This window comes from Stegastes partitus, unplaced genomic scaffold (assembly GCF_000690725.1).
Source record: "Stegastes partitus isolate 25-593 unplaced genomic scaffold, Stegastes_partitus-1.0.2 Scaffold503, whole genome shotgun sequence".
NCBI classification, from domain to species: Eukaryota; Metazoa; Chordata; class Actinopteri; family Pomacentridae; genus Stegastes; species Stegastes partitus.
This window is the reverse complement of record NW_007578234.1, coordinates 370,474-397,228: the sequence shown is the minus strand read 5'-3', so window position 1 is coordinate 397,228 and position 26,755 is coordinate 370,474. Positions and strand designations below refer to the sequence as shown.

The window sequence follows — 26,755 nt, the reverse complement described above, 5'->3', positions numbered from 1 at the left end:
CTCCGGCTTCCTCCCACAGTCCAGAAACATGCTGAGGTTAATTGGTGATTGTAAATTGTCCGTAGGTGTGAATGTGAGTGTGCTTGGTTGTCTGTCTCTAAGTGTAGCCCTGTGATAGACTGGTTACCTGTCCAGGTGAACCTGCCTTCACCCTGAGTCAGCTGGGATAGGCTCCGCCCCCCATGATCCTGGTGAGGATTAAGGTGTAGAGATGATGGACGGATTAAGTTTGTTTCCTTTAGATGCGACCCACGGACTGCTGAGGTCGTCCTTCCTCTTCCTCTCTCACACGGATCACTAAGCAAATCAAACAGCACCCAGAAAGCAGACAGGAGACCAGCAGCGCTCTCAGACCGAGGCCAGCACCCCGTCTGACTCTTAAACGTCCAAAATCGTTTTCGTTTTTAGCAAATTAATCAAAGTCTCTCAATTTTCCAGTGTGTCTTTTTTGTTTTTGTTCATTTCCACCAGCTAGAGCCGTCAGCCTCAGCGTGGGCCGGACGCTTAGTTTTGGGTTGTCGGTGTGAAGTTTGGGCATCACCTGAGGCAAGTTCTTCCTCGCTGGTAAAGCCTACGTCTGACTACCGTAATGTCTGGACTATAAGCGGTTTCTTTTTTCACACTCTTTGAACGCTGCGGCTTAAACAACGATGAGGCTAATTTATGGATTTTTACGAATTTACCTGGAGACCAAAGTGAGGCTGAGAGCGACGACGACAGAGAGACTGAGGAAGTGATGAAGTGATTCTGAGGCTGTTCAGCTCCTGAAGACTCTGAAGAAGACGACTTTAGTGGTTTTAGTGCAGGAGGAAGATGAAGATAGCCATCAGTGACTTTTCCTGGTAGCTGCTGGAGTTTTATTTCCTTAACCAGCCGTGTTACAGGAAGTGTTCAGAAAAAAGCATCTACGGTACGGATTTAATTAAAAGTTAAAACATCTTTCTGTGTAAATATCTCATGTTCCAACGTGGACACCTGCAGCTTAGAGACCAGTGCAGCCTGTAGATGTACACACCTGGTTTTCTGTTTAAACTTAGTGAGTGGGTCTTACATCCAGGTGCCTCAATAGTCCAGACATTACGGTAGTTGTAGGCGGGCTGGAGGAATGGCAGGCGTAAACATCTTCATATGTTAACAACTCTCATTTCACACGTTCAAGTTTCTAATACCTGCCAAAGCACAATAAAATGAATTTTCCTCGTCTGGGTCCATGTGTTGCGCCCGTTCTCCACCTTTCCACCCAGTTTCTTGACATTCATCCTGGTAGTTTTTCTGTAACGTTGCTGACAGACAGACAGCAGCTGTGCACCTCGGTGGAGGAATAATCCAATCAGAACAACGCATGAAGTTTGCTCCGCTGTCCATTTTTTATTTGACTTTGCTGTCTGCATGTTTCTGCAGGTTGGGAGTTGAGCCATGAGACACAACAGAAGCAGCAGCATTCCTCCTGTTTCCACCTCATGCAGCGGAGAACTGGAGTTACTCCAGAAATCATTTCTTGATTAACTTTCCACGAGCCATGTTGTACAGACTCTGCAGAGAAGAAAACCGCATTACCTCGGTCTCAACACGTGCTGCCTTCACTACTCGGGAGCCAATCGAGTACATTCTGATAAGAAAACCCAGTAATCTTATCACCGAGTTCATCTCAGTGAATCTCTTTGTTAGTCAGCGTTCGTAGCCTCATCGACCCACAAACTCCACGGCACACAGGAACACCGTCGATAAGCATCTTTATTGGGATGCACACAATGTTTCACAGGTAGGACTTAAATAGTTGCAGTTTTGTACATTATCACAGACACAAACTTTAATCAGCGCACATCACTGAGCCGAGAAGCTACGACACGAAGCACGACAGTCAAATCAAGTCACATCGGGGGTGGTTTGGGGTGAGGGTGGAGGAGGGAAACCACGCCGTTGGTGTTTCAAGTCATTACACAAAGTGAAGGTCTGATTCATAAAAGGTACGCACAGTTCACACTCATCCACACGACGACACACCGACACTCGTGATGGGACGGGTTCAGCTCCGGGCCGCCACCGCCGGAGCCTGCTGCTGGTCGCTGGACTGCAGCTGTCTGCCCAGGTACTCCCTGTAACGACAAACACAACCTTCACATCAACAAGGGCTTCCACATGAAACAGAAACATACTCGGTTGTTTTCTTGGCGAGAACTGGGTGAGAAAATCAAATGTCTCGTGTGTGTATGACCGACACGACCTACAGCCAGGAAATAGTTAGCCTAGCCTAGCTTAGCTTAGCTTAGCTTAGCTTAGCTTAGAGGCTAAAAACAGGAGTTAAACGGTGACAGGCAATAAAACCCATCCACCATGAAAGCTTACTGGTCCATGTGCTAGACTGCTATTTTAATTATGTACAAAACTGCTTAAACTCCTCTTTGTTTTAAACTTCCATGTTAAGCTTTGTTTTTTATTTTCTGCTTTAGCCTTTCTCACATGTGCCTCTACGCTGATGCTTCCTGCAGAACGTGCAGACCTATGAAATTCCTCTCCTCCCGCTCACAGCAGCTCGAGCACACCAGCTCACCTACGACTGCCTGAACGCTGTCGGTCTACTCGACCCTCTACAGGTTTCTAATATCGGAGCAATTCAGCCAAACATGCTCGAACCAGACCAGAAGAAGACCAAAGGTACAGACAGCTCCGGTTGATTGGTTCCTTAGTCTTGTGACATATGAAACCCTGCGGGTGGTAATCCGGGTTTGGTCTTGTTCTGGTCCAAGTCATGACAGTAAATTTCATCTTTAACTAAAGTCTTTGTGAACCAACTTCATAAAACTGGAGGACAGAGTGAATGAAGCCTGCCATGTTATTCCACATCTTCCTTGTTTTATTCCCCCAAAGAGTCAAAGACATACACATGGGGACCACGCTGGAGGAAAACCCTGAACAGACTCTGGGGGTCTTGGTTGTGCATTTTGCCCACTTGGTTCGGCTCCATTCGTCCCCACAGATGACAAAGATCACTGCAGATCAATATACAGTTGCTCTGACTGATCACGTTTATCCAATAACGGAACATCTTCCCTGATGACGTACACCCACGAGAAGTCGCTGATTGGTTGGATGAAAACCAGTCATATGCTCATGATTTCACAGTCACCAGATTTCAAGCTGATTGGACCAACAGGTTAGACGACACTCTCCAGCACTGGTCTCGAAGAGACAAATGAGGGAACATGTTTACTGTCATCACTGCAGTAGAGCAGACAGACGAGGAGAAGCACTGATGCGGTTCTGGTGGTGAACATCTCACTGATGTCCTTCATGCTGCTTCATACCGCCAGGTGGGAATTCGTCTCGCTGAATTTCCCCAAGAAGCTGGCATCAGGGAAGGTTTGGTATTTTCTAACTGTTTACAAAAACATGATGGAAATGATTCATTGATTACCAAAATACTTCTAAATGAATTTCCCGCCAGGTGACTAATCAGCTAATTGTTGCACTGATTCAGCTCCGGGTCAGACGAGTCGCTGCACTCTGTCTTTTTTTAGATGAAGTAAAATGCATATGATGTGTGGTTAGTGAGCTTTAGAGGTACTAAAAGGTGTTTCATAACGTCCAACTACTCCTCTGATTAAATGTATTCCTGTTTCAAGCTGGCTGGGCTGAACGAGCCTTTGTTATCCTTCATGATGAAACCGGGCTTTGACAGGACCTCTCATTCCAGGCTTCTGCCAGTTACGCCGACCCAGACATGACGCGGCGCTGAAATATAGCGACATTACTCTGAAAGGTCAGCGTTCCCTTCAGGTTTTTTACTTGGCAGTAACATTTTCAGATGTGCCATCACGGCACTCACCTTCCTGGTACCGGGAAAATAAAATACCTCTCAGAAACCTAAAAATGGAAAAGGCCAGCAAATGCTTTGGTGGGAGAGCGTCAGTGTATATGCATCTATACAGAGCAGCAGGGCTCTTATGAAACCATTTCCTACTCATGCTCTCACATTATGGCATTTTCCTTTAACATCCTGACGAGCAGCAGTGAGCTCCCACAGCAGCTCTCTGTCCGTTTTCATGCCTCTTCTTTACATGTAAAGCCTCCACGCCTGCACTTAAATGTCGTGGTTAAATACCAACCCCACCTTAATGAACAGGCTGCGTCTGGGAAAGGTCTGCGCCTGTTCTGGGAAATTTCACTAATTAACACTCAATTCGTTAAAAAAAGTTTCCAGTGAAGATTCTGCAGCACGTCTGTCTGAAGCATCATCCTCTGTGTCTGTTATTTTTAACTCTGTGATGTAGTTTGTCGGGTAGACAGCACTCAGGTGTGCTGCCAGTGTTCACAAAGGCAACAACAGGGACGACGAGCTACGAGGGGCTCTGCAGCAAAAGCCTTTCTGCTTCACATCTCTGCTACATGAGCTGATACCTACACGGCAAAATCCCTCCCAGAAGATCAGCGGCGCTACGATGAGCCGCACTTAAATCAGAGGCCCGATCAGGAACGACGCCGTGTGAAAAGACAACCTGAAGCAGAGTTTGCTGTGCGTACTGTGAGGATGTTTTGAATGAACACCCTTCATGGTCTGCTGGCAGCGCCGTTCCGTTTAAACTCAGTGAAGGTGGATGCTCGACCACCTCAGAATCTGTTGAAACTTTTCAGGAATGATCTGACACTGACATTAGGTATAAGGTTGTTTTTTTTTCCCAGACGATGAGGATTTTTTACCTTGATGTGTTTCCACTGTCACTTCAACAGCTCCTATCCAAACAACACTCACCTGACAAAAACAGAAACCTTATCCCTAAGATCAGAGGAGACATAAAGAACCTAATCACGCTGAAACTCACATCGGACATTTTTTAGCTGAAAATCCAACATTTTCATCATTTTTCATCCGATGGAAATTTTCAGTTAATCTCTCACGAGTTGGAAATGAAACGAGATGCTGCTTTCAGACGTCCACATCTCCTGAAGTTCACGTCCTGGAGTCTTCATGTGTCATGACCCACACACACGTTGATCACGTTGATGAATAAAGTAATTACTGTGAGTGTAACGATTTTTTAGTGAGTCATCTTGTTCATGGGCTGCAGGTGGGTCAGTGGTTAGCACCGTTGCCTCACAGCTAGAAGGTCGGTGGTTGGCGTCCCGGTGAGGACACCCGGGATCTTTCTGCGTGGAGTCTCCATGTTCTCCCCGTGCAGCGTGGGTTCTCTCCGGGTTCTCCGGCTTCCTCCCACAGTCCAGAAACATGCTGAGGTTAATTGGTGATTGTAAATTGTCCGTAGGTGTGAATGTGAGTGTGCTTGGTTGTCTGTCTCTAAGTGTAGCCCTGTGATAGACTGGTTACCTGTCCAGGTGAACCTGCCTTCACCCTGAGTCAGCTGGGATAGGCTCCGCCCCCCATGACCCTAGTGAGGATTAAGGTGTAGAGATGATGGATGGATCTTGTTCATACTCCAACAACGAATGGATGCATATGAAGGGCCAGGAGCAGAATGAGTTTAACATGAAGACATCGTGGAAGGATGTTGAAACACCACCAGATGATCCTTCCATCTCTTACTGTCCTAAACTCCATTAGCCTACCCAGGATTCAAGACGTCCATCTGGCTGTCTGGGAATTAACTACTTTTTTTTTTTTTTTTACCCGTGTCACCTCTGATTGGCCATAACTCCCATTTCTACCAACATATGGAAGCTTTCTAAGCATTAATGATGTCACTCAGGTGTTATTCTCACAATAAAACAGATCTTATGTACTACAGATACATTTTTCCTCATTTAAAAAAAAAAAAATCCACTTTATTTTCATTTTTTTTAACAAATCCTGAATTTGAGAGTTCTTCAGCTGCTTTCTCTCCGTTCACCAGAAACTTCTGAACTTCTCCTGAACATGTGGAGGCTCCAGGACGTACGCTTCAGGACACATGGACGTCTGAAAGCTGCTCAACTTCCACCTCAGGAGAGATTTATTGTACATTTCCATTGGTCGGAAAATGCTGAAAATGTTGGAACTTCGGCTAAAAAAAATGTGAGATGTGAGTTTCAGACGACAAAGATGGTTCCTAGAAAGTTCCAACAGATTCTTAGACGGTAAAACGACCACCTTGGATGCAGTGACAATTATTCAGTCATCACTGATTCCATCAGTGTGAAGACTTCCAGGTTTTCTATCTTTGGTTTATAAATTCTCATCAAGTGCAACGAGCTTCATGCTTTTTTATTTCTGGCAAACTGTCCTGGAAATCAGTTGCATTTTCCAGCCTGGGCTCAAAGGAGGAATATTCGATGCCTTGAATGTCTAACCAAGGTCGGCCGACATGTTCCTTCATTTCCTTCGCTCGCTGCCTCGGGCTGTTTAAAACCCCCTCTGGTGGAAATCTGCTTTTTTTTTTTACCTTTAACCTCCAGTAGAATCAGTTTCCAGTCTGAACACGTACGACTGAATTATTCCAACACGACAACTCGCTGCTGTGTAGTGCAGAGCGGCTTCACAGTCGAGGGTGAGCTGGTGTGCTCGAGCTGGGGATTCACGTTGCAGAGGAAGCAACGGTGTAGAGTTATAGCTGGTCCGCTTTAGGGCAGGAAAAGATGATTTTAATGGAAAAAATCCACATGTGTACCGCTGATACACAGAGATGAGTTTGTAGAGAGTAAACTATGGACTTGAGTGTAGATCTGGATGTTTGCTGGTCATAAAAGTGAAGCTACTGTATGAATTACGGTCCAGTAACGTCTGACAGAAGCCTTTGCTTCAGTGTAAATACTGAGAAACCTCCAGAAGCAGCAGAGCCCGTCAGCAGCGGAGGAGTTTAAACATCCTGATTGGGAAGCATCATATTCTTTTATAACTTCTCAGAGATCCGGAAATGTGTTAAGAAACGCAGACTAAAGGGCTTGAAAAGCGACACCACCTCGCACACATCCACCTATGCCGTTGCCATGACAGCAGGGGCGTCACGCGTGCGGGCAGGAACGTCCTCTCACGGAAACAACAAACCCACTCAAGGTGACAGCGACTGAGGCGAGGCGCTTTGAAAACCTCTTCACTTTGTGGGTGAAAGAGAGCTCAGCATTGAGAAAGAAAGAAAAAAAGCTCAGAAATGTGCTCACTCAACAGAAGCATTCACATGTTTCTGTCTTCATGAAGCCAGCGAGTGGAGGCAGCAGATGATTCAACGAAACAACCTTGAGATATAATCCCCCCCTCGCATAAGTAAAAAACACGAGTAGAAAAGCGGCCGGCTTCTAACACACAAACCCGACCGAGATGCTTCCCTGTTGTCCGTTTCATTACACTTTGCCTACAAAAGCAAAACAATGGTCTGTTTCTTGCAGAGAGAGAGATTTGTATGCAGCTTGTCCACATGCATTCTTTATATACACCTCCTAGAAAGTCATGGAAGTGACCCCCCATGTGTCCTCTCTCCTCCACGATGTGTCTGTGAGATGTTGCTACAGATGGAAAATAGATTTACCTCCCAGTGGGAAACACACACACACATATATACACACTGCTTTCTCCGGAAGCTTTTCTTTCTTCTCGGTTACCAAAAACAAGACTGAAAATCTTTTGTGCTGCTGCTGTGAATAAATGAATTCCTGTCGGCGCTGCAGCGGCCGCATAGTTCAGCACATCTTAGACGTTAAAGCCGCGCTGCATTGTGACACACAATCAGCACCAACACAATACCTCCACCCACGAGTGTTTTAGATAGCGGCGGCAAAACAAGCACATTTCCACTTGTTGCTCGTTCTGATGGGTTTTTTTCCCCGAGCAATTAGGTAGAAAGAAGAAGGCTGATGGGCAAGATGAGTGTGTGGAAGAAGAGAAGCTAAAAGGAAGCGGTCAGATGATGGAGAATTAAAGAGAATCTGATGCATTTGACTGCTGAAGATAAAGCCGGCAGAGCTCCCCGATGGACAGACGTGTGCACCTGAGCTAAACTATCGCACACATTATCTTTAGCTTCTCAGCTGACATTTACCTCAACACCACGGTGTCGACAACAGTCTTCTGAACCAGAAAGCAATCATGGCACGAATAAGAGAATTTTAAGATATTCTGTAAGCGTGAAATGCAGAAAAAAAGATAAAAGAGATTTTTTTAAAAATACTCCGTCGGCAACATAAATTACAGGTGGGGAAAGTTTGTGAAATGAGATCTCCATGTTCTGTGGTGCTCCATCCTCACGTTGCCATAACAATGATGATAATAACGTACAGATGTTGGCCAAGGACGGTTTGAGAGAGGAGTGAAAGAAACCGTCGAACTGGAAAGACCAGCAGAGGTGAAGGTCTGAGGCATCACCTCTCACCTGTTCACAGTTCAGTCCTAAGATCTCTCCCCAGGAAGATGAACCCACATCCACACCGAGCCACAGAGACCCTAACGAACCCCACTGTGTCAGAGGGAGCACTAACGACTCGCATAACGAGGGGGAGGAGCTACAAACCTCCAATTGAAACCCAAACTCAGTGTTAACGTCTCCTTCAGGATATCAGGATGTGGAACTCCCAACTAGTCAGTCAGAGCTGATGAAGCCTCCTGGATGAAGGTGGAACGTCTTCAAGGAACTCAACTACGAGAACAACCATGACCTGGAGGACTGAGAATCTTCACAGACACAACATTTTAACCCCACAAAGGCAGAATCTCCACAGATCCCCTCCTGACATAATTTAAAACTGATGAAAACTCTCATTTCATGTCTAATATCTTTTTCCACTCTCATTTAATTATTTCTGCCATCTTCCTCTTCTCTGGTGTCAAATCTATGAATAGGAAAATGTTTTCAATTTCAAAAGCTAAACGCTTCACCGGAGATTAGATTTTCGGTGTAGGAGCGGTGAAGGCTTCGAGCTTCCTGATGACGTTTGTGTAAGTTGATTAATGGTTTTCCCAGAGGACCACGCCGGGCATCCAGACCAGTTGTGATACGATCAGATCATAAGTGTAGGCGTTGGTGAGCAAAGCTGCCTTCATTAGTGAACGATGGCACGAATCATAACGGCCTCAAAAGCTCAACACGCTCACCAGCCCTTTATCCTCACATGACCAGGTGAAGTTTATGTTTGGACCTTGCAGACCTTGAAGCATCCGAGGTCCCTCACGCTATTTCAGCGGATGTGGAGGCACTGACTGACATGTCTGTGATGATCCTTTGCTGCACCTGTCCGTTCACCTTCAACCCACCTGGATGTCTAATAAACCTAACCAAACGAAAAACGTGTACGAGGGCTGGATCATTTCTATCCATGTCGCTGGTGCCATGGCCGCCTGGCTCAGTGGAGATTCTCAGGGCTCGTCCATGTGAACGGTTCACATCCAAACCACAACAGAGCTGTGAAGGTGTTCTTACCAGTTGTGGACCATCAGCTTCTGCACAGCCAGCAGGGCGTTGTACCGGACGAGCTGGTCTTCGTGGTGCATGTGATTCATCACCAGCTGTTTTCCACCCAGCTGCTCGATCACCCTGACACGGGAGGAGTACAAGACACAATGACAGACGGCCTTTTTTTTCAAACAAAAAAACACAAATTATCCTCACGCTTTAGGCCATTCACTGACGCAGCAGGTCATCTGATCCAGAACAGACCTGCACGATGACGTCCAACCAGAGGAGACACAGGGAGACTCTGCTAACTGATCCTCTACTAATGCCAATAAAGACTTATGTGGGAGACAAGTGGTAAAAACTGCCATGACTGCTCTGGAAGTCACACAGTTTAGAAGAAAAACTAACATCAGGGAAACTAAACAACAAGATGACAGTGATCAATCAGGGCTGCACCTATCCATCACTTTAACTAACTAGTTATTCTAATCGAGTAATCGGTTAAAAAATATAAAAACGTCATTAAGCTACTTTATCATAATTTAATAGTAACACGTGGTTTTCTCAGCGGGTTAATTTGCTCTCCCTGCCGCTGATAGTTTTTCATCTCCGTCTGTCTCCGTCTTCATCGTGCACGTTGCAGCATCAGAAGCAGAAGTGAGCTGCACCAGGAGTAACCGTCTGAGCAGAACACGGGCCGACATCCTCGAGTACAGCGACTTAAACGAAGCCTGGAGGCAGATCAGCAACTGAAATACCCGAGGAATCGTTTCAGCCCTAATGTCCACATCATTCGCCCGTATATGAATAACATGCTGTTTACTGAATGAGAGAGGAAGTCTATTAAATTCATCTTTCAAATAATTCTGATGGCAGTTTTTTTTTTTTTCTACAAAAATGAAAACGGGTGCAAACTGGTGCAGACCTCGTGTCGCTCTTCAACCACAATGTGTCACAGAGCAAATCAGCTTGGATTGAATCGATGCTACCGATCCACACATGCTGTCGTGCACTGAGCAGCACCATGTGGACATCTGGGCTTTTCAAATGCTTTCAGTGTGCTGCGTTTCCCATGAAGTGTAACCACCACCAACATCGCACACAGAGTAAACTTATCTACGTCTTTAATGAACAATCGATGCTCGGATATGAGGCGTCCAGCTTTCTCTGTGTCTCCTCATGGACAGCAGTGCCATCCTATTATAATTATTAATCATACTTATTCCAGGTGAGCGTTCCCAGTTACATGCATAGGTAGACGTGGTTACTTGAGGTGGCAGAGTGCATTGCTGTTTAGCAAAATGTCTTCTCTCCAGGGTTGCAACGAGCAATCAACAATGAATTGTGCAGTTAGTAAATTTCACCTTTTAATGCATCTTGAAGTTCTTTTAGGGTTGTGCTAACGAGTCGAGCAAGACTCTGGGGTGCCAATGAAATCAAAATGTGAGGGACTCCTCGTACTTCTGCATCCCAGGTGACTAGAGGAGCTGTCGTCTCAACTGTCGCTGGAATGGAAAACGCTCTTCTAAGATGCAGTTTCACATGAAGTTGCTTTTGTAATGTTGAATACAATCTTTTTTCTTTAACGTGTCCTATTGCAAACGGTCTTCCTGTGTTTGCTGATCGTCTTTGTGACGACAGTAAAGATGCTGGTTGTGTACTTTTCTCGTACATGCCTTTATGTGGACTGTTGCTACTCTGCAGTCTCTGACAGCTTCATTGTGTTATGCTGTGAAGATGTTCAACGTGTTGTTCAAAGTGAAAAACAAGACAGAGCCATCACTGGCAGAAGCTACGGTTATTGTTGTTGAGATGTCGAGATTGAACTTGGTCTGAATGTCCAAACACGAGCTGCTACAGTTTTCCTAGAACCACATCAGACAGTCACACACTTTCCTCCAGACAGTGCACAAACACATGCGATTACATTCCCCAACTGGTCAGCAATAGTTGGCAACTAATCAACTTTATTGATTTTTAAAATGCTGATTGCTCGTTGCACCCTGACTTTGGACCCTGTGGTTACACACTGAGAAGTTTATATTTTCAAACGCATGACTTTCCCTCCGTTCACAGCCCTCTGATCTTTCTGACCAGACTTTTAGAAATGCTGCTGTAGTCTAACAGCTCTGGGTTGTGTTTAGTCTTGGTCAGGCAGGGAGACTGCTGGAAACTATGGCGACCACGTTCGCCATCTGATTGGGTTTCAGTTGTCTCTATGTGGTCCAGAAGCAAACAAAAACTGGACGAGCAGAGGATAATCATCGATGACAGATTTTAGGAGCTGCTGACCTAAAATATGTCGTCCTCCTCTTCTGCTTCATGCTTCCTGTTTACAGCTGCATGCTCCGTATGTCAACGATCACGTGACACGCGTGGAGAGTATTTCAAAGACGGTGCTAAAATACTCATCCAACGATTGTTTCGGTAATAAAACGCCCTTTAAAACGCCTTCGGTTTGATGTGAATTGGATTTCAAAGACGAGGCCTCACCGTTTACCACGCGGGTAGTGTCGTACGTACTCCCCGATGTCGTGAGCCGCCACGGCTATGACCTGAGGATCGTCGGACACTTCCAGCAGCCTCGTCAAAATCCTGTTGGCAGACAAAAGGAGACGCATTCAAACGGGGAGGTGTGTCTGCAAAAGATTTCATCAGAACTTCATCTGTCTGATCTGAATCATATATTTCTCTGATGCTTGGAGGCAAACACTTTTCTGAGAAAGCTTTAAAAAAAAAAAGATCAGTGGAGATTATTTTCACTGAAACAGGAAGTAGAAATGCCCATAACCCTTATAAACTGGTTAAGAACTCCCTCATAGTGTCTACACCTGATTTTAAACTACAGATCTATTTAGCATGTCCAAACAGCCGATGTCACATTAACAAATGTAAATAAAGAATAAACACGGCCTGCACAGTTTCATGATTCCCTAAAGCATCATTTTTCTTGATCTAAATCTTAATGAGTCAAACTGGACCTGAAACAGCCTCAGTGTAAACAACCTGTTTGGGATTTTTGTTTGTTCAGGCTCACTTTAGGAAATGTCACCAAAGTTCAGGCTAAAAGATGTTCAGAGCACTTTTATGGCTGTCAAATGTCAAAACGGGTCAAAACTGTCCCGAAACAGTACGAGTACGGGTCAAGCTGGCTGAGATTTATGTTCGTGACCCCAAACTGTAACGTCTAAATGCTAAAGAACACAAGACATGAGGTGCACTCTAAAAACCTTCACAGCGAGATTTGGGGAAATGAGAGTAACAAATAATAAAATAAAAAAGAGGTTAATTTAGGCTGAGATGATGCCTGAGCTGATTACAGAGAGAGGACAGTGATGGTGAGACAATGAGATGGGCAGATCCAGATCTACACTCAATGTCAACACTGTGTGTGACCAGAATGACAAAGAACAAACTGCTGTTTTATCTCCACGGATCCAAGTCCTCACATCGGAAACCAACACACAAACCCGTCAGACACGACGCTGCCGAGTGCGTCTCACAGAACAGGCGGACAGTCAAGTCAAGTATTTTTCCAGCACAGCGAGGTGAAGTACCTCGATGGAGAGACGCAGCTCTGTTCAGCTCACTGTGTTTCTGTTTGTGTCACTCCTCTCTACAATATTTACAACTACTACAGACGTCGGATCCATTTTAAATCTGGAGCTTAGCACAACCGCTGCAGCTTGAAAACTCCATCTGCTAGGATTCACCCTAAAAGCAGTGTTTAGTGTAAAAAGGTTCAGTTTCACTCTGATTCAGCTGGAAGTGGTCAACAAACAGGAAAAAAAAACAGATGATACTCCGAGTACGAATGGGAACACAGGAGTGAAACCAAACTCTTAATCACAGAGCTTCAGGTGAAAGACACAAAAGCACTGAAAGCAGAACAACAACAGAACATTCTCTTTACTCTCCAGCACAGAAACACGTCCAGAAAACAACCTATTGTGACCTGAGCCAAGGTTTCAAACTTTCACATGCAAAGATTTTTCTGCCAGCAAAAAAGAAATGATCAGTTTGAGACTCTATCAAACCTCCCAAAGCCTCAGTTTGGATGCAAATTAGAGAAAACAACTTAAAAAACCTTCTACAATGAATGATTTAACTCTGTTTCCTCTCGTGGCTATATTACTGTCTGCACATTTGGCTCATCCAGTAGCAGCACTGTTCTTTTGCTCTGACTGAAGGGTCTCGCTGACGATAAATCATTAGTCTTTATGTGTTTTCTTACTTGAGGAGCTCGTAGTTCTTCTCATTCAGGCGGACGGCGTTCTCGCGCCAGAACTTCTCTGACTTGTGCACAGGACTCCATTCCAGGCGACCGGACTTCAGCTCGGAGCTGTACTCGTCAAACGAGCTGTGGGTTAAAAACACGCAGACACAACACAAATAAGACAGACAAACAACTGTCTTTTTTACCCACAGCAGCAAAAAAAAGCCTCTTTCTGTGAACCCATGTGATGTGAAAGCAGTGATTTGAGAGGTGCAGGGGAACACATCTGTAGCACAGAGAACAAACAGAGGCGTCACATATTCACATTTCACAGCCTGTTCCTACAGATGGACCAGAATAATGTACAGCACTAAAACGTCCTTAAACATACGAGGCATTCATTTCTAATTGCAGATGATTCCATCCTCTACAACATCTGCACTCTGCAGCGCGATCACAGAATGACTGGTTGAGTGAACCGCCGGCCAACGCCTGTTGTACATGTACAGAGAGAAACGGAGCTCCGTGGGTACCTGAGATCCTGCACACTCTCTCCCAGCCTCTCCAGCAGGAACTTAATGTCCTCAGTGATGTCCTCATCGTCGTACTTCTGCTGCTCAAGGTTCTCGAGCTGCTTCAGCACCTTGCACTGAATCATGGCCAAGGCGTACTCCTGGCGAGTCTCCCTCTCTGCCGACTTCTCAAGAAGATTCTGCAAAAGAAGCACAACAGCGTTAGAAAGAGATGCTGCATGTGAAGCTAGATATTTGTGAAAGAATACGATATGAATGCATGATCAGATGAGTGAATGAAAAAATCCCCTTAAGCAACAGAAAGTGTAGAACAGAATGATTCAGGCCAATAAAGTCAGACAGCTGGTCGTGAAGATGTTTTTGTTATGCATATATTAAATATCTTTGGGGTTGTGTTTTTGACTGAGCATTGGTGTTTTGTTGACTGAAAATAAGAAACAGTGCGATATATTATTCATACTGTGTTGACTCTGTTTCAGTCCACTGAGGCGACACAGAGATCAATAAGCAGGGCTGCTCTACGGCGTTACTTATCAATAATACGACTTTATGTGATTACTTTGTCAGGTACTGCTAAAAACCGCTGTCTGGTTATTTTATTCACAGGTGCTTTGGGACACAACATATCATCTAAAAAATCTAATATAACGCTTCAAATATTATCCACTTCTGATATTAAAAACGATTAAAAATTTAAACTTCTTTCTTGCAGAAGCTCCTCTTGAGGCAAAACCTCGAAGCAAAGCTCCAGAAACACAGTCTCAGGCTACAGTGGAGATAAAAGTTTTGGTGGCAAAATTCATTATGACTCAAAGAAAACTGGCTTCAACAGTTCGGCTGAGTTACACCAAAACCTTTCATATTCCAAAGGCCCCTTAAAGCCACCTCAGAGAGCTCAACACCTGACGGATCCTACGACCAAGACGACGACCTGCAACGCTTTCACAACACGTCACAGAGGCCAAACAGGCAGAGAAGATTTTTGATTGAGCAGAAATGTAACTTTCAGTACCAGAGTCGGGTCAGGACGAACCCATCGCTAACACGACAGCACTGCCTTTGAGAACGTGCTCAAGGACTTCCAGATGGTCCGGATAATTCCAGTCACTCAGCGAGTCCCATGTGGCGAGCACAGTCATTTGCATAATTAGGACATTTGGGAAAACGGCAGCATGCAGAATTGATGTGGCATATTTTTGTAAAAGTATTTCGTGAAAAGAGAATTTCGACAACGTGTAATAATCCCAGCTTCCCCCAAATCTGCAGTGACACACCAGCGGGAGCCCTTGGGCCTCAACAGAACCACTGAGGAACAATGTTTTCTAACCATCCTTACTCCAAACACAAGCACTGTGAGGGAAGCTGGACGCCTCTCGGGAAAACCTGTCCAACGTCAAGAGGTTTCAGGGTCTCCCTTCGCTGCATGCCATCGCATTTAATTAGCCGTAATAAAGCAGACGAAGTGAGCTGCAGACTTGTCGGACCAATTAATAGACAGAGCCCATTCTTTCATGGCTGCATTCACACAGGCTTGATGTGGCAGCTCACAGAGATGTGACGAAGGAGCTCTGAGGGAAATTAAAACCAGGAACATGAACACAACCTAACACAGGACAGCATGTCCCCAAAAAATTGGTCTTGAATGAATTTCTTTCAGAGAAAAAGGACACTGCAAAGGTACAGCAGTCCGTCACGGACGTAGTACACGGCTTCAGGTCACCATGACAGCAATGAAATAGTGCTGGAAACGGGCTGAGAGAGGCACAAGAAACCGGGTTTGGAAATCAGCTCGCTCATGTTTCAGTCATGTAATCAATGGCACTCATCGCACCATTGTCCTCCGAGCGAGGTCAGCTGATGCCGTCTGGTGTTGCCGGGTTGGACGAAGCCAGCCCGGCACCGAAGCCTGTCACCGAAAGATCCACACGTCCTCAAGAAGATGACTTGTTGACTTGACACTCATTCTCTGGGTAGCAATGTATGGCATGATTGTTGAGTGAACAAGTGCTTCCTGTTACATCAGAGGATGTAAAATGACTGTAATGACTTCTACACTCTTGTGAAGACCTGGAAGGTATCACAGAGATGTTTTGTGCATTTCTGAGCTGTTCTGGACTTGCATTGCTGAACCGAGGTTAAAAATGCACCTTAGCTAAACGGGGCCTTTTCCATTAATGGTGCACGCTATGGAGACTGCAATTAGAATATTAGAGTCAGTTATTCTGTTGTTGTCACCACTCGCTGCTTGTTTCTTACATGGCAGCTGCACATCAGAGCTCTGAAACGTTAAACTTCAAACACTGACAGAACTCAGGTGTGACGCGGCGCCATAATGAAGGTTCTGGTCACAAATCAAAATGAAATTCAAGCTACTGACTGAATATTGTCTCTGTGATAAATACCAACAAACCAGTACATTTTCTGACCTGTGTTCTATCAGTAAAGTAAAACGGGCCGGCAGCGGATCAGAAACAAGCATAAACCACGTATCTCATGTCGACATGTATCACTGCATCACAAAGTGAATCTGTTTTCAGTCCGCATATATCCTGTATTCACTCCAGAATCTGCATTGCTCAGAGGGATAATCATCAGGAAGAGAAGAATAAAGGGTGGAGCTTCTTAGATTTAACAGAACGCCCTCCAGAGCAGGTTAGCTGGGCAGCACCAGTTGCCATGGTGATCCATAAAGTTCTAAGAAAGTCACAGCAAACTCTGGCTGTTGGCTCAATAAGCCTCCTACACACTGTCGCTTTTAAAGTGTTAATTATAGCCTCTTTACGTATCGATAAACCTACGCTTTGCCAAAAACAGAGGACAAAAGACCACAAACAACAGCTCAGTGGGTGAGCTCAAACGTCTTGAAATCAAACGCAGCGACGCAGAGAGACATGAAACCAACGAGAAATTTTCCACTGACCCTGAAGGCGGCCAGAATAATTCGAGTGACCTTCTCCTTGACAGACTCCTGCAGGATGTCGGACAGGGCCGGCACTACGTTGTTGCGTCTCAACTGTTCACAGAGCTGAGGACTGAAGGCCAGAAGCCATACGCAGAAGATCATCTGGTACTGGAGCTGGAAGCCACACTTGTTGCTCAGCACCGCCGTGATGCTGAAACAAGAAAATATACACACACACAGAGCTTAACACATGTATTAGACCAACAGCCAGTGTCAGGTTTATGCCACAGCTGCCCTAAATTAATCATCTCTTATGTCTCTGTAATGGTTCATACACCAGCATGTAGAAGCTCTTCAACATAAATGATGTTTTTAATGCTAAAATAGAATTACTATTGTTATCCAGGATTTTTCTCCTTTACTGTTCTACCAAAACAGAGAAGCCAGTGAGCTGCTCAGGTTTGGGTATAAAAAGGTGGATTCAGTTAGAAATTCCTCATTCCTGTTTAAAACAGTCAAACGTGGAGAGCTGTGTGGAGTTAAAGCCCTTCATCATGCTGGATGGTCTATAAATACATATAAATATATATTATATAACAAATGAGACAGGTGGCCTAATCAATTTGTTAAGCACTGTAAGTAAATTCAAGCTCAAACAAACAAACAAAGCACAAAGCACTGGGAAGAGGACCCACGTTTCTAACGGCTACCTGTTCCCTACCAGAGGAGCTTTCACAGCTGTTCACCGACATGCTGCTCCTCCATTATCTCTGATGATGGCTCAGAATGAAATGTTCAGTCTTTGGATAAGTTGCCCGAACGCAGAGCGCGGTGCTAATGACCAGGCAGCGAGTCATTGCAGAAAGAGCAGCTAAGTGCACAGATGTCTATCGCACAGATGTGGAATAATTATCAGACACAAATTAAGCAGTTCTGCTGGTTTTCAGTGGTATATTAAGAAAAGGGTATGGCTAGCTTTAACTCCCTTCTGCTTTTAGAAATGAGGCTCCAGAACACACTGTGAGTGAGCATACGGTATGAAACGATCAGGTAAAGTCTAAGAAGGGCATTTCACATCAGCAGCGACAGAATCTTGAGCTTTTCAGCCGTTTACAGACTGATGTGTCACAACATGAAAGGTGCACATGTCCAGTCAAAGCCACACAAAGCCTGGGTCAACACGGCGGGTTAAACTGCTTCCTCCGGGGCAGAGCTTTCTCCTCCATCGCGGCTCCACATGGTCTTTACTCGACTGCTTTATTGTTCAGCTCTTAGCTTTTTGCAGACAAAATGTAATCTGTCATGGACTCAACAGTTTCTTTCTCTCGGTGTTGATGATTTTGGTCTAAACTATGATCAGAACTGTTGCCATTAATACGTGTACTTTTATTGTGCTGTTGTTTTAACCACTGCTGTACTTTCTTTCTGTACTCAGCTAATTATGACTGCAGCTGGTAAGAAGCTGATCACATGTTTACCGCACAGAAAACAAACAACTTCTGGGTTTTGTCCCAGAGGTCGAAAACCTCGTTCACAATATCAGCTACAATCTCACACGATGCAAATAACAAAAATGCAGCCTTGTTATTTTAGAAGAGGGCGATAAAACCAAGGCAGGATGAAATAGACTGATGGACTACGACATTAATGCCGGTCCCGGTCCTGTGCACGCACAGAGCAGCCTCCAACAGCAGGACAAGGCTCTCTGCCACGAGCCAAAACTCCTCAGGATGGCTCAGGCAACACGGCGAGGAGCCCGAGGGCTTGAGCTGGTCTCCAAACCCCAGTCCAATCCTGCATCCGTGAGAAGGCACTGAAACAAGCACGATCCACGGAGGACCCGACCCGCATCCCGCAGGATTTAAAGAATCCGCTGTCAACATCCTGGCGCCACCGCAGGAGAGCAGCACAGGTCTCGTGTCCACGGCCCGACGGGTCGGAGCCGTTTTGGCCGTACGAGGGGGAGCTGCAGTACATGTGTTCCTGTCACTGAACCAGCATCCCCACACTTATCGTTTTACATCGCTGGATTCTCATTTTGACAAAAGCCAGAAAACACTGTACAGCAAATCAAAACGGACTGCATTCATACTGAAAGACTGATCTCTTTACCCTCACCTTAATCGATGCTTTTATTCCCCCAGTTCTGCTATTTCATGAACATCACATTTGAATCCTTTTTTCTAAATTGCAGCTGCAAATCCTCACTCACCAGTTGACTCCATCGGCCTCCACCCAGGCGAACCGGTATTCATTGACCCTCAGCATCAACTGAAGGCAGCCAGCCACGCACTGGACGTACTGAGAGCTCTGCAAAAAGACGGCGGCAAACATTTACTCAAACGGGAGCGCGCCGTGTAGCTGTGCAATCAGGAGAGCAAACAAAGAACGTTAGGAAGTACATTTAGTGCAGCTCTGAAACATGGATTAGTTGACAAGCAGATAGCACACGGAGGTAGACAAGTCCAAACCTTGCAGTGCCGTCACCCATCATACGCATCGCACATGCAGTCTATCGTATGCATCAAATGTACCCATCGACACATGCTAAACCACAGACTAATAGGACAATACAGAGCGACAGCAGGGAAAGGTGTCCCATTGCACCTGAGCAGAATAATGGAAATTGAGTTTAGAGTGGAAGAAGCTGAGAGGAGGAGGAAATAGATCACATTAATCTGTTATTTAGAAAAGGCTGAATAGAAGCAGAGAAGTCCAGCAAGAGAAACAGGCAGCAGTGAAGACAGAAGAGTGGAGGTTACCTGGGTGGAAATGCAGAGGAAAAACATGATGGTAAGTTATTAGGTGGCTTACATGTATATATATATAAATATATATCTTAAAGCACACTTCTCAGAATAGTTACACTGTGCTCGACAAATTAAAGGAAATAAAATGGTTGGATGCTGCTGCTGCTGCTGTGCAAACGCTATTTCAATTTTCCCCTCATTATTCTAATGTTCAGGAGAAGCCGTTCGTCATGCGCTCTGAGCATTAAGGAGAATTGGCTCACTGCATGCAATCGTCACTTTGAAATCAACCAGTGGCAGCAAACACCATGCTATCTGGACGGAGGCCTCCGTCTGAGACTGTCCATGTCAACGGACTCATGTCTCCAACACTCGGGAGCTACCAATGAAACACTGCAGTGCAAAGAACAGGATGGGAGAGAAAAGGGTTGGAAAGAGAAGATGTGAAAGTCCGGTGACAGCTGCCAGACGCCAGCTTGCACAAACCCTGCCTTTGGTTCTGTTTGTTTCTGGAAGTGCCAGAGCGACTACAGACGCGCTTCACTCATACTCACTTCACTGGGGGAAATAGTTCCTGCTCCTGTTTCTGGACCTGTACCATGTAGATTCTAATGAGAGATACACAAAGAAACAGCAACACAATTGTTCAGAATCCATCGCTTCAGGCTGAGCTACAGCGGCAGTGTGTGAGCCTGATCACAAGTGACAGTTCAGGTGATGCAGATGCTCACGGGTTTGTTGCCCGGCTGTTGAGAGGAGAGAAGTGAACATCAAATGGCATTTTAAAGAAGCAGCTTACGAACATGTTTCAGTGAGTGTTTACAATGAAGAAGCTAAACATGCTTTTGGAAGAGCTGAACCTGATCTGAGGCTGACCGGCGGGTGTGAGACTAGATCAGAGCTGTTCTATCATCCCACTCCCTTCACAGCTGCCAACATCTGACAAGCCTCCCTAAACCTAATGTCAATAAACACATTATGTGAATTTAGGCAAAGTTGTAGAAGCTAGAGATGACTTTTGCTCGATTACACTCTCCTGACACAGAGAATAAATTAAACTCCATATAGAAGGATCCAGTGTCTGAAGAGGATGATGTGCCAGAATCTGTGAAATTAACAGTTCACCACATTTAGGATAAAGGACAGAGTGAACAGTTCCTATCAATGCTTAATATGGATGTAACACCACAGCATTTATATTAAAGCTCCCAAAGGATGACACAACAAGTTTTCTTCATCCTCCCCAGATGTGATTACGATCGTGCAGAAATCCCACACGACAAGAATCCATGTTGTGATCTTAGCGAACCTCGACAGCTCTCTTCAGCTGCCCGCATTCTGACCACCACACCATACATGGCTGCTGGCAACCGCACTCCTGTAGCCTCAGAAGTAAAACACCAAACCCAACGTCCTTGTTGAGATCATTTTAAAAGCCCCCTTAAGCATCACGACTTCCCGTTTCCGTACCTGTGAGCTGAGCTGGCTCTTGATCCAGTTGAAGTAGTAGTTCAGGTCGCTGCCCTCCATCAGGTCACGGCCCCAGGCGGCCAGCTTAGCGATGATCCTCGCCGCCTAAAGCAAAACATTTATATTTATTACTTGTTTTGGTAAACAGGTAGCAACGAAAATCACACAGAATCTAGATTTCAGGTAAAATACGTGCACAGCAATATTAGAAGTGAACCACTTTGTTTGCTAACTGTGTTCTGTCCTTAAAGCTTTGTTTGAGACAAAGATAAAGAGCTACATCTCTGTTTCATCTGCAGCACTCTCTATCTGATCAGATCCACGATGCACTGCTGCAGTTTTAATTTGGACTTTAGGACAAGGGCACAAACATATAACAGAGAAGCAGGAAGAAGGCCGAGTCCTTTCCCAGAAACCCCTCCTCATACAAACACCACAGAAGCCACATCTCATATCGCATAAACAGTTTCAGCTCGGAGTGAAACAGGAATAAATTCAGCTCTTCAGTTTCCTCCTCGTCAGGAGAGGATGTGCTGAGACGTCGAGGCGATAATTTAAAAGCACGACTCAGCATGATAGCTGGATTGAGCTAAGTGCTGTGTCACAGACTTGGGGTCACATTATGCCCACCTGCTGGATGCCATCTGGTCGGTGCACTCAATAAAGCTGCATGTGCCCTATCACAGTACTCAGTTCGTCATTAGGGGGCCATTTTTTACTTGAAATGGGCGGCAGGGACATTCATGACTTGTTTTTAAAGAGAGAAGGTTGCTTTGTGAGGAATTACTGATGCCGATGAGAAACAGAGCGTGGATGGAGTCAGAATCATGCTTCGGTTTTAGGAATTAAACTACAGATGTTTTCCTACTTATGATAATCATACTTATTCAAAGAGCACTTTTCTAACTCCACATTACAAAGAGCTTCACGAGAGAAACAAACTAAAACCGACAAGTGACAAAATCAGCAGCAGCTAAAGAAGAAGATAAACTGTTTAGTCTAGAAAAGCTAATGCAGGTTCAATTTTAAAAGATGTCAAATAAAAGTAAAACTCATGACAACTCAGTCAGGCCGTCTGATAAAACAATGTTTTAGGAGGAGACTAATTCCTTTGCTCAGCGTGCACACGTCTGACCTGAAGAACGACGACGTGGCTAACGCTGCAGGCAGAGCTCGGATTTTAAAGGTCTTCCAAACACTGAAACATCTGCCAACTCACCATGTGGACGGTAAAGAGGTCCTGACGATTCAGCATCGGAAGGAAGTAGGACCAGGCGGTGTTTTTTGTCTTCTTGGCGTAGTCGAAGAAGATGCTCACCCTCTGATGGTTCTCCTGAGCGACGGTGGAAACACAACCTCGGATGAGCTCTTGGATTGTAAACTTTGACACTTTGAACATAATCCTAACGTACAAAATGTTAACACGGCAGCAATTCACAAATAGGTCTATTAATAACAATATTGATAACTGTCATGACAAAGTCTGACGCCACCTGGATTAAAGGTGCAACCAGTCCTTAATGTGTCACCAGCTAACAACCACAAACGCTTTTCTTCTGGTAGACTTTTACTCAATGAACCCTTTTGTGGTTTAAACATCAGCACAGCTCTCAAGTTATACTGAACGGATAAAGTACCGCTGACAGCAAATTAGACGTTACGTATCAGAAGTGTTTTGGAAGAAGGGGGATCCAGCTGAGGGTATTACTTCTGAATTTAGCTGCATATTCATCAGTTTGACTGGTTTAAACTGTGCCGTGTGTTTTCTGGAAGTACCATCAGCGGCTGAAAGAATTAGCATGGCCGACTGTCGACATGGAAAACTGCAATTTTTGCGTTTTCACTAAACCCAGTGACGTCGGCCAAAGTTCTGAGCGCAAATAAAACCTAAACAAAAACTCTTTCTTTGTGAGGTTGAACAATGTGATCTTTAGACCGCTCAAGCTTTCTGAAAATGTTGTTACTGCCTTCTAAAATATCTCTCTCTATATATATATATATGTGTGTGTCCCATTTGTCTCGGCCTTGGTTCTGTCTGTGTACCTGCAGAGTGTCATCAATCAGCGTCAGGATGTACTGGACCGTCTGCTCCTTGGAGATGTGGGCCATCAGGTTGAGGAAGGTCTTTGCACACTGAGCAGGAATCAGAAACACAGCACACGTGAATCTCTCCACAGAACTGAACAAGCGACCTTTGTTGTCATTCCGCCGTCCAGACACGAGCTCGGGTCCGTGGTTTGGTTTACGGGGATTCATTTCACAAAGAGCAGCCATGTCACAGCTTCAGGGGAAATTTCAGAGTGACAACAGCGCTGCAGGTAAAACAAGACGCTACCTTGAGGACGGCATGTTGGTACTGGGCACACGCAGAACACCAAATACAAACCAGGAAGTCCAGATTAAAGCTGTTTGAAAAGCCAGGATACTGCAAGTTGTCTGAAGCCCTCCTCCTACAATGCTGGTATTAAATCAAGTAATTTCTAATAACTGTGGAGGTCTTCTGTGATCTGATGCAGATCTGCTCTGTACAGTTTGTAATCTGTAAAGTAAAGAGCGCACTGCTAATAAGTGACCATATTTGGAAAACACAGACTTCCTGTAATATAATTCACATGCTGATCGGCTTCTCGGTGATTTGGGTTTTTTGTTGTATTCTCTCCACCTCTGCTTCTTTTTCTGTGCAGAATTATGGAGGCTGCAATTACAAATAAGAGGCTCTGCAGTAAGGAACATGTTGCTGTCAACAGTTATTATGCTGCAGTCTGTTAATATTTGTGAATAAGGTCAGCAAATACAAGTACAACACACACGTATCCAGTGTGAATGCGCCACACAAGACACTTAGATGGAGGGGTCACTTCTAAACCACGAGTTAATGACGTATTCTTAGTCCCATAAGAATAGGACTTATGTCTTATAAGGAGGAACTGAGGCAACTCTAAAGCAACACACTGCTTTCAGTGGTTACATGACAGATAACCCGACCACGCGTTGGTCCATTTGTACATTTAGTCACCAGCTCTGTTAATAAAAGGTAATTAAGGGGGAAACCTGAGTTGTTTTGCTGCAGAGCCATGATCTATCTGAGAGGCTGCCAAGACATGTCAGTGGCTGCAAATGCTACAGCAAACACTGAATGACGGTGACAGTGCAAAAGGACTGGGTACCTGATGTCCTTCATTGGTCAGGATGACCTGTTTGTCCTCAGAGTTGGCCACCTCGAACTTCTTGATGAACTCACAGTCCTCTGTTGAGATCATCTGACTCCTACAAGACAACAAACCAAGACACCGTGGTTACAGAGCACTGCTACCAACAACAAATGAGAGACACTCAAACTTGAACGGGGACAATATCAGGCTGGTTAAAATAAAAAGATCGTTTCTATTTCTTATTTCCAAGGAATCCAGAACATTCCAGTCGAAGCGGGCCATACAGCGTAAACACACTGGGCAGCTGTACCAATGTACTTTGCTTTTTCACAAGCACACTGCTGCAAATTGTGCAGGACCGCTTGAACAACAACAGCAAGAACCCTCGATATGTCGCATGTTCCAGTCAAAACACCGCACACAGCCGTCTACGAGGGTAAAAGTAAAAACATGCTTTTAGTACGTCCATACTTATTATAACCAGAAATAAATCATCAGATGAGGTTTTTTTCAGGAATGAGACCGTGAGTCATAAATCAGAGCTGCTGTATTGAAACTAACTGGTTAAAAAGAGGAAGTATCACCCGAGACAGTGAATCAGAGTCCAGGAAGTGGAGCAGAGCTGCTTTTAGATCAGCACACGAATTCAGTCGGCAGGTTTCCACCAATGTGTTCAGAAAGATGGATGAAGTGAGAGCTGATTATTAACATGCTGACTTTAACATGATGTTAATTAAAATTAATAAACATTTAGTACAATATGCAGCTTTACTCTACCAAACAGAGCGATGACACCCCTCGGTATCATGACACTTCCTGAGAAGTCCACTTCTGCTCTTCTACTCTTGGAATGTATGTAGCTGGGGTGGATTAAATACTAGAAACAGAGACCCACATCAGCCCCTCAGTAGGAAACCTGAACAGAAATATCGTCTTCTAGACAGCGTCGAACAAAAGCCGACCCTCATAAAAGCACGATTTATGTCAGAGCTGTGGTACTGCATTGGATCGGACAGCACCACGATGTCCTGCTGTGAACTTACTGGAGATACGACTGCCAGTTGACCTGATTGGCCCGAACCTCAGCTGCCTTGGCAGCGATGATGTTGGTGGGTACCGCAGCGTCCACCGCCCCACGAATATCCATCCTGGAATATATCTCCTACAGTATATGCCTGAATTAAAATCCAACGCCACCTGGATGAAAACAGAATCAGCTTCAGCACAGTGACTCAAGATCAGAGGAAAGATCACAGGATGGAGGTTGTTCTGATCGTGGACAAACTAAAGTGATTGTCTTCAATCAGTCAATTACTTTTTTAATCACTTGATCAGTTATTAGATCTAAGAAAAGTCAGAAAATGGTGACCAAAGCCCAGAAGGATGTCCTCACATGTCCTTCTTTTGTCCACAACCACAGATAATCAGTTTACTGCCACAGAGGAATAAAGAACACACAACATTTTCTAATTAAGGAAGCAACTACGACTAATAATTACGTATTAAAACAGTTGGCTAATGACTCAATAGTTGATGTACAGTAACAGTAAGGATGCTGCCACTGGGTTGGACAGCTGTCACTGAGCTGGCAGGCCAAGAAGGAAGCTGTCATGCAGGGACTTTGAGGTCAAATAGTTGGCCATTAATGCAGAAAAAATGTGTGCTTATATATCAGCCTCAAGTCATCCTAGTGGTTAAACTCTGGTTTAAAGCTAGCTAACAAGCTAACAAGCAGCTGAAGCAGCAGGTCATGCTAGACAACTAGCTTATCCCAATGTCACGACAGCTGGTTGTGATTCTTCCCAAGAACTGTGATAAAACACTGCAGCGCACAGCCCATGACATTAAACTGGGCTCACACTGTAGCTATGTATAACTCATAAATATGAAAGTTAGAATTTATACAGCTAACAGCGACAGTTAGCTGAGGGCTAGCTAGCAGCACAAATAAGCTGATGCTAACCGAGCCTAGCTGCGCTGATGTAGCCTCGACGCGTCTTCTGTCAAAACGGTAAATGCTACACAGGCGGCAGCCAGTAGGACGTCCCGGTGACATGACATGTATGTTTGTCGAACTATAATCTACATGACAACGAAGAGCAGAGTAAAATACCAGCCGATTCACTCACCTAGCTGCTGCAGCGCTGAGCGACCAGCTGACGGACTACAACACGACGTCACGGCTGTCATGTGACGGTCAGGCGGTCACGTGCACCGCAGCCCGGCCGGCTTTTATTCTGAAGTAATAGAAATAGGGGATTTCCACAGTGCACAGTAAACTTTTAGGCTGCTAACGAGGTTTTTAACTACATGCAAGCTACATAAGAACTGCTGTGATCGTATTTCCAACGCAAAGCAGCAAAACACGTCAGTCAGACAGTAAAACCAAAGCTGAGCCATGTTCAGCATTAACATGAC

At 44.9% G+C, this 26,755-nt stretch overlaps 1 protein-coding gene across 1 annotated transcript; it reads right to left on the bottom strand.

Annotated features, from left to right (window-relative positions):
- Positions 1-1,716: 1,716 nt before the first annotated feature.
- On the bottom strand, positions 1,717-26,533 carry atp6v1h (ATPase H+ transporting V1 subunit H). Its single transcript, XM_008287504.1, has 14 exons — positions 26,467-26,533; positions 25,381-25,534; positions 24,353-24,452; positions 23,229-23,318; positions 22,405-22,518; positions 21,186-21,290; positions 20,270-20,323; positions 19,178-19,275; positions 16,984-17,176; positions 14,064-14,242; positions 13,549-13,674; positions 11,808-11,909; positions 9,339-9,452; positions 1,717-2,096 (listed from the first exon to the last, which is right to left on the bottom strand). The coding sequence occupies exons 2-14, from the start codon at positions 25,482-25,484 to the stop codon at positions 2,027-2,029; spliced, it is 1,449 nt and encodes a 482-aa protein (XP_008285726.1). The 5' UTR covers positions 25,485-25,534; positions 26,467-26,533; the 3' UTR covers positions 1,717-2,026.
- Positions 26,534-26,755: the final 222 nt, after the last annotated feature.

Coding starts and splice junctions, on each gene's coding strand:
- atp6v1h (XM_008287504.1), bottom strand. CDS start 25,484: ATGGATATTCGTGGGGCGGTGGACGCTGCGGTACCCACCAACATCATC. Junction 20,324..21,185: donor AGAGCCAGCTCAGCTCACAG/GTACGGAAACGG, acceptor ATCTCTCATTAG/AATCTACATGGTACAGGTCC. Junction 9,453..11,807: donor CACTACCCGCGTGGTAAACG/GTGAGGCCTCGT, acceptor CTCCCGTGTCAG/GGTGATCGAGCAGCTGGGTG.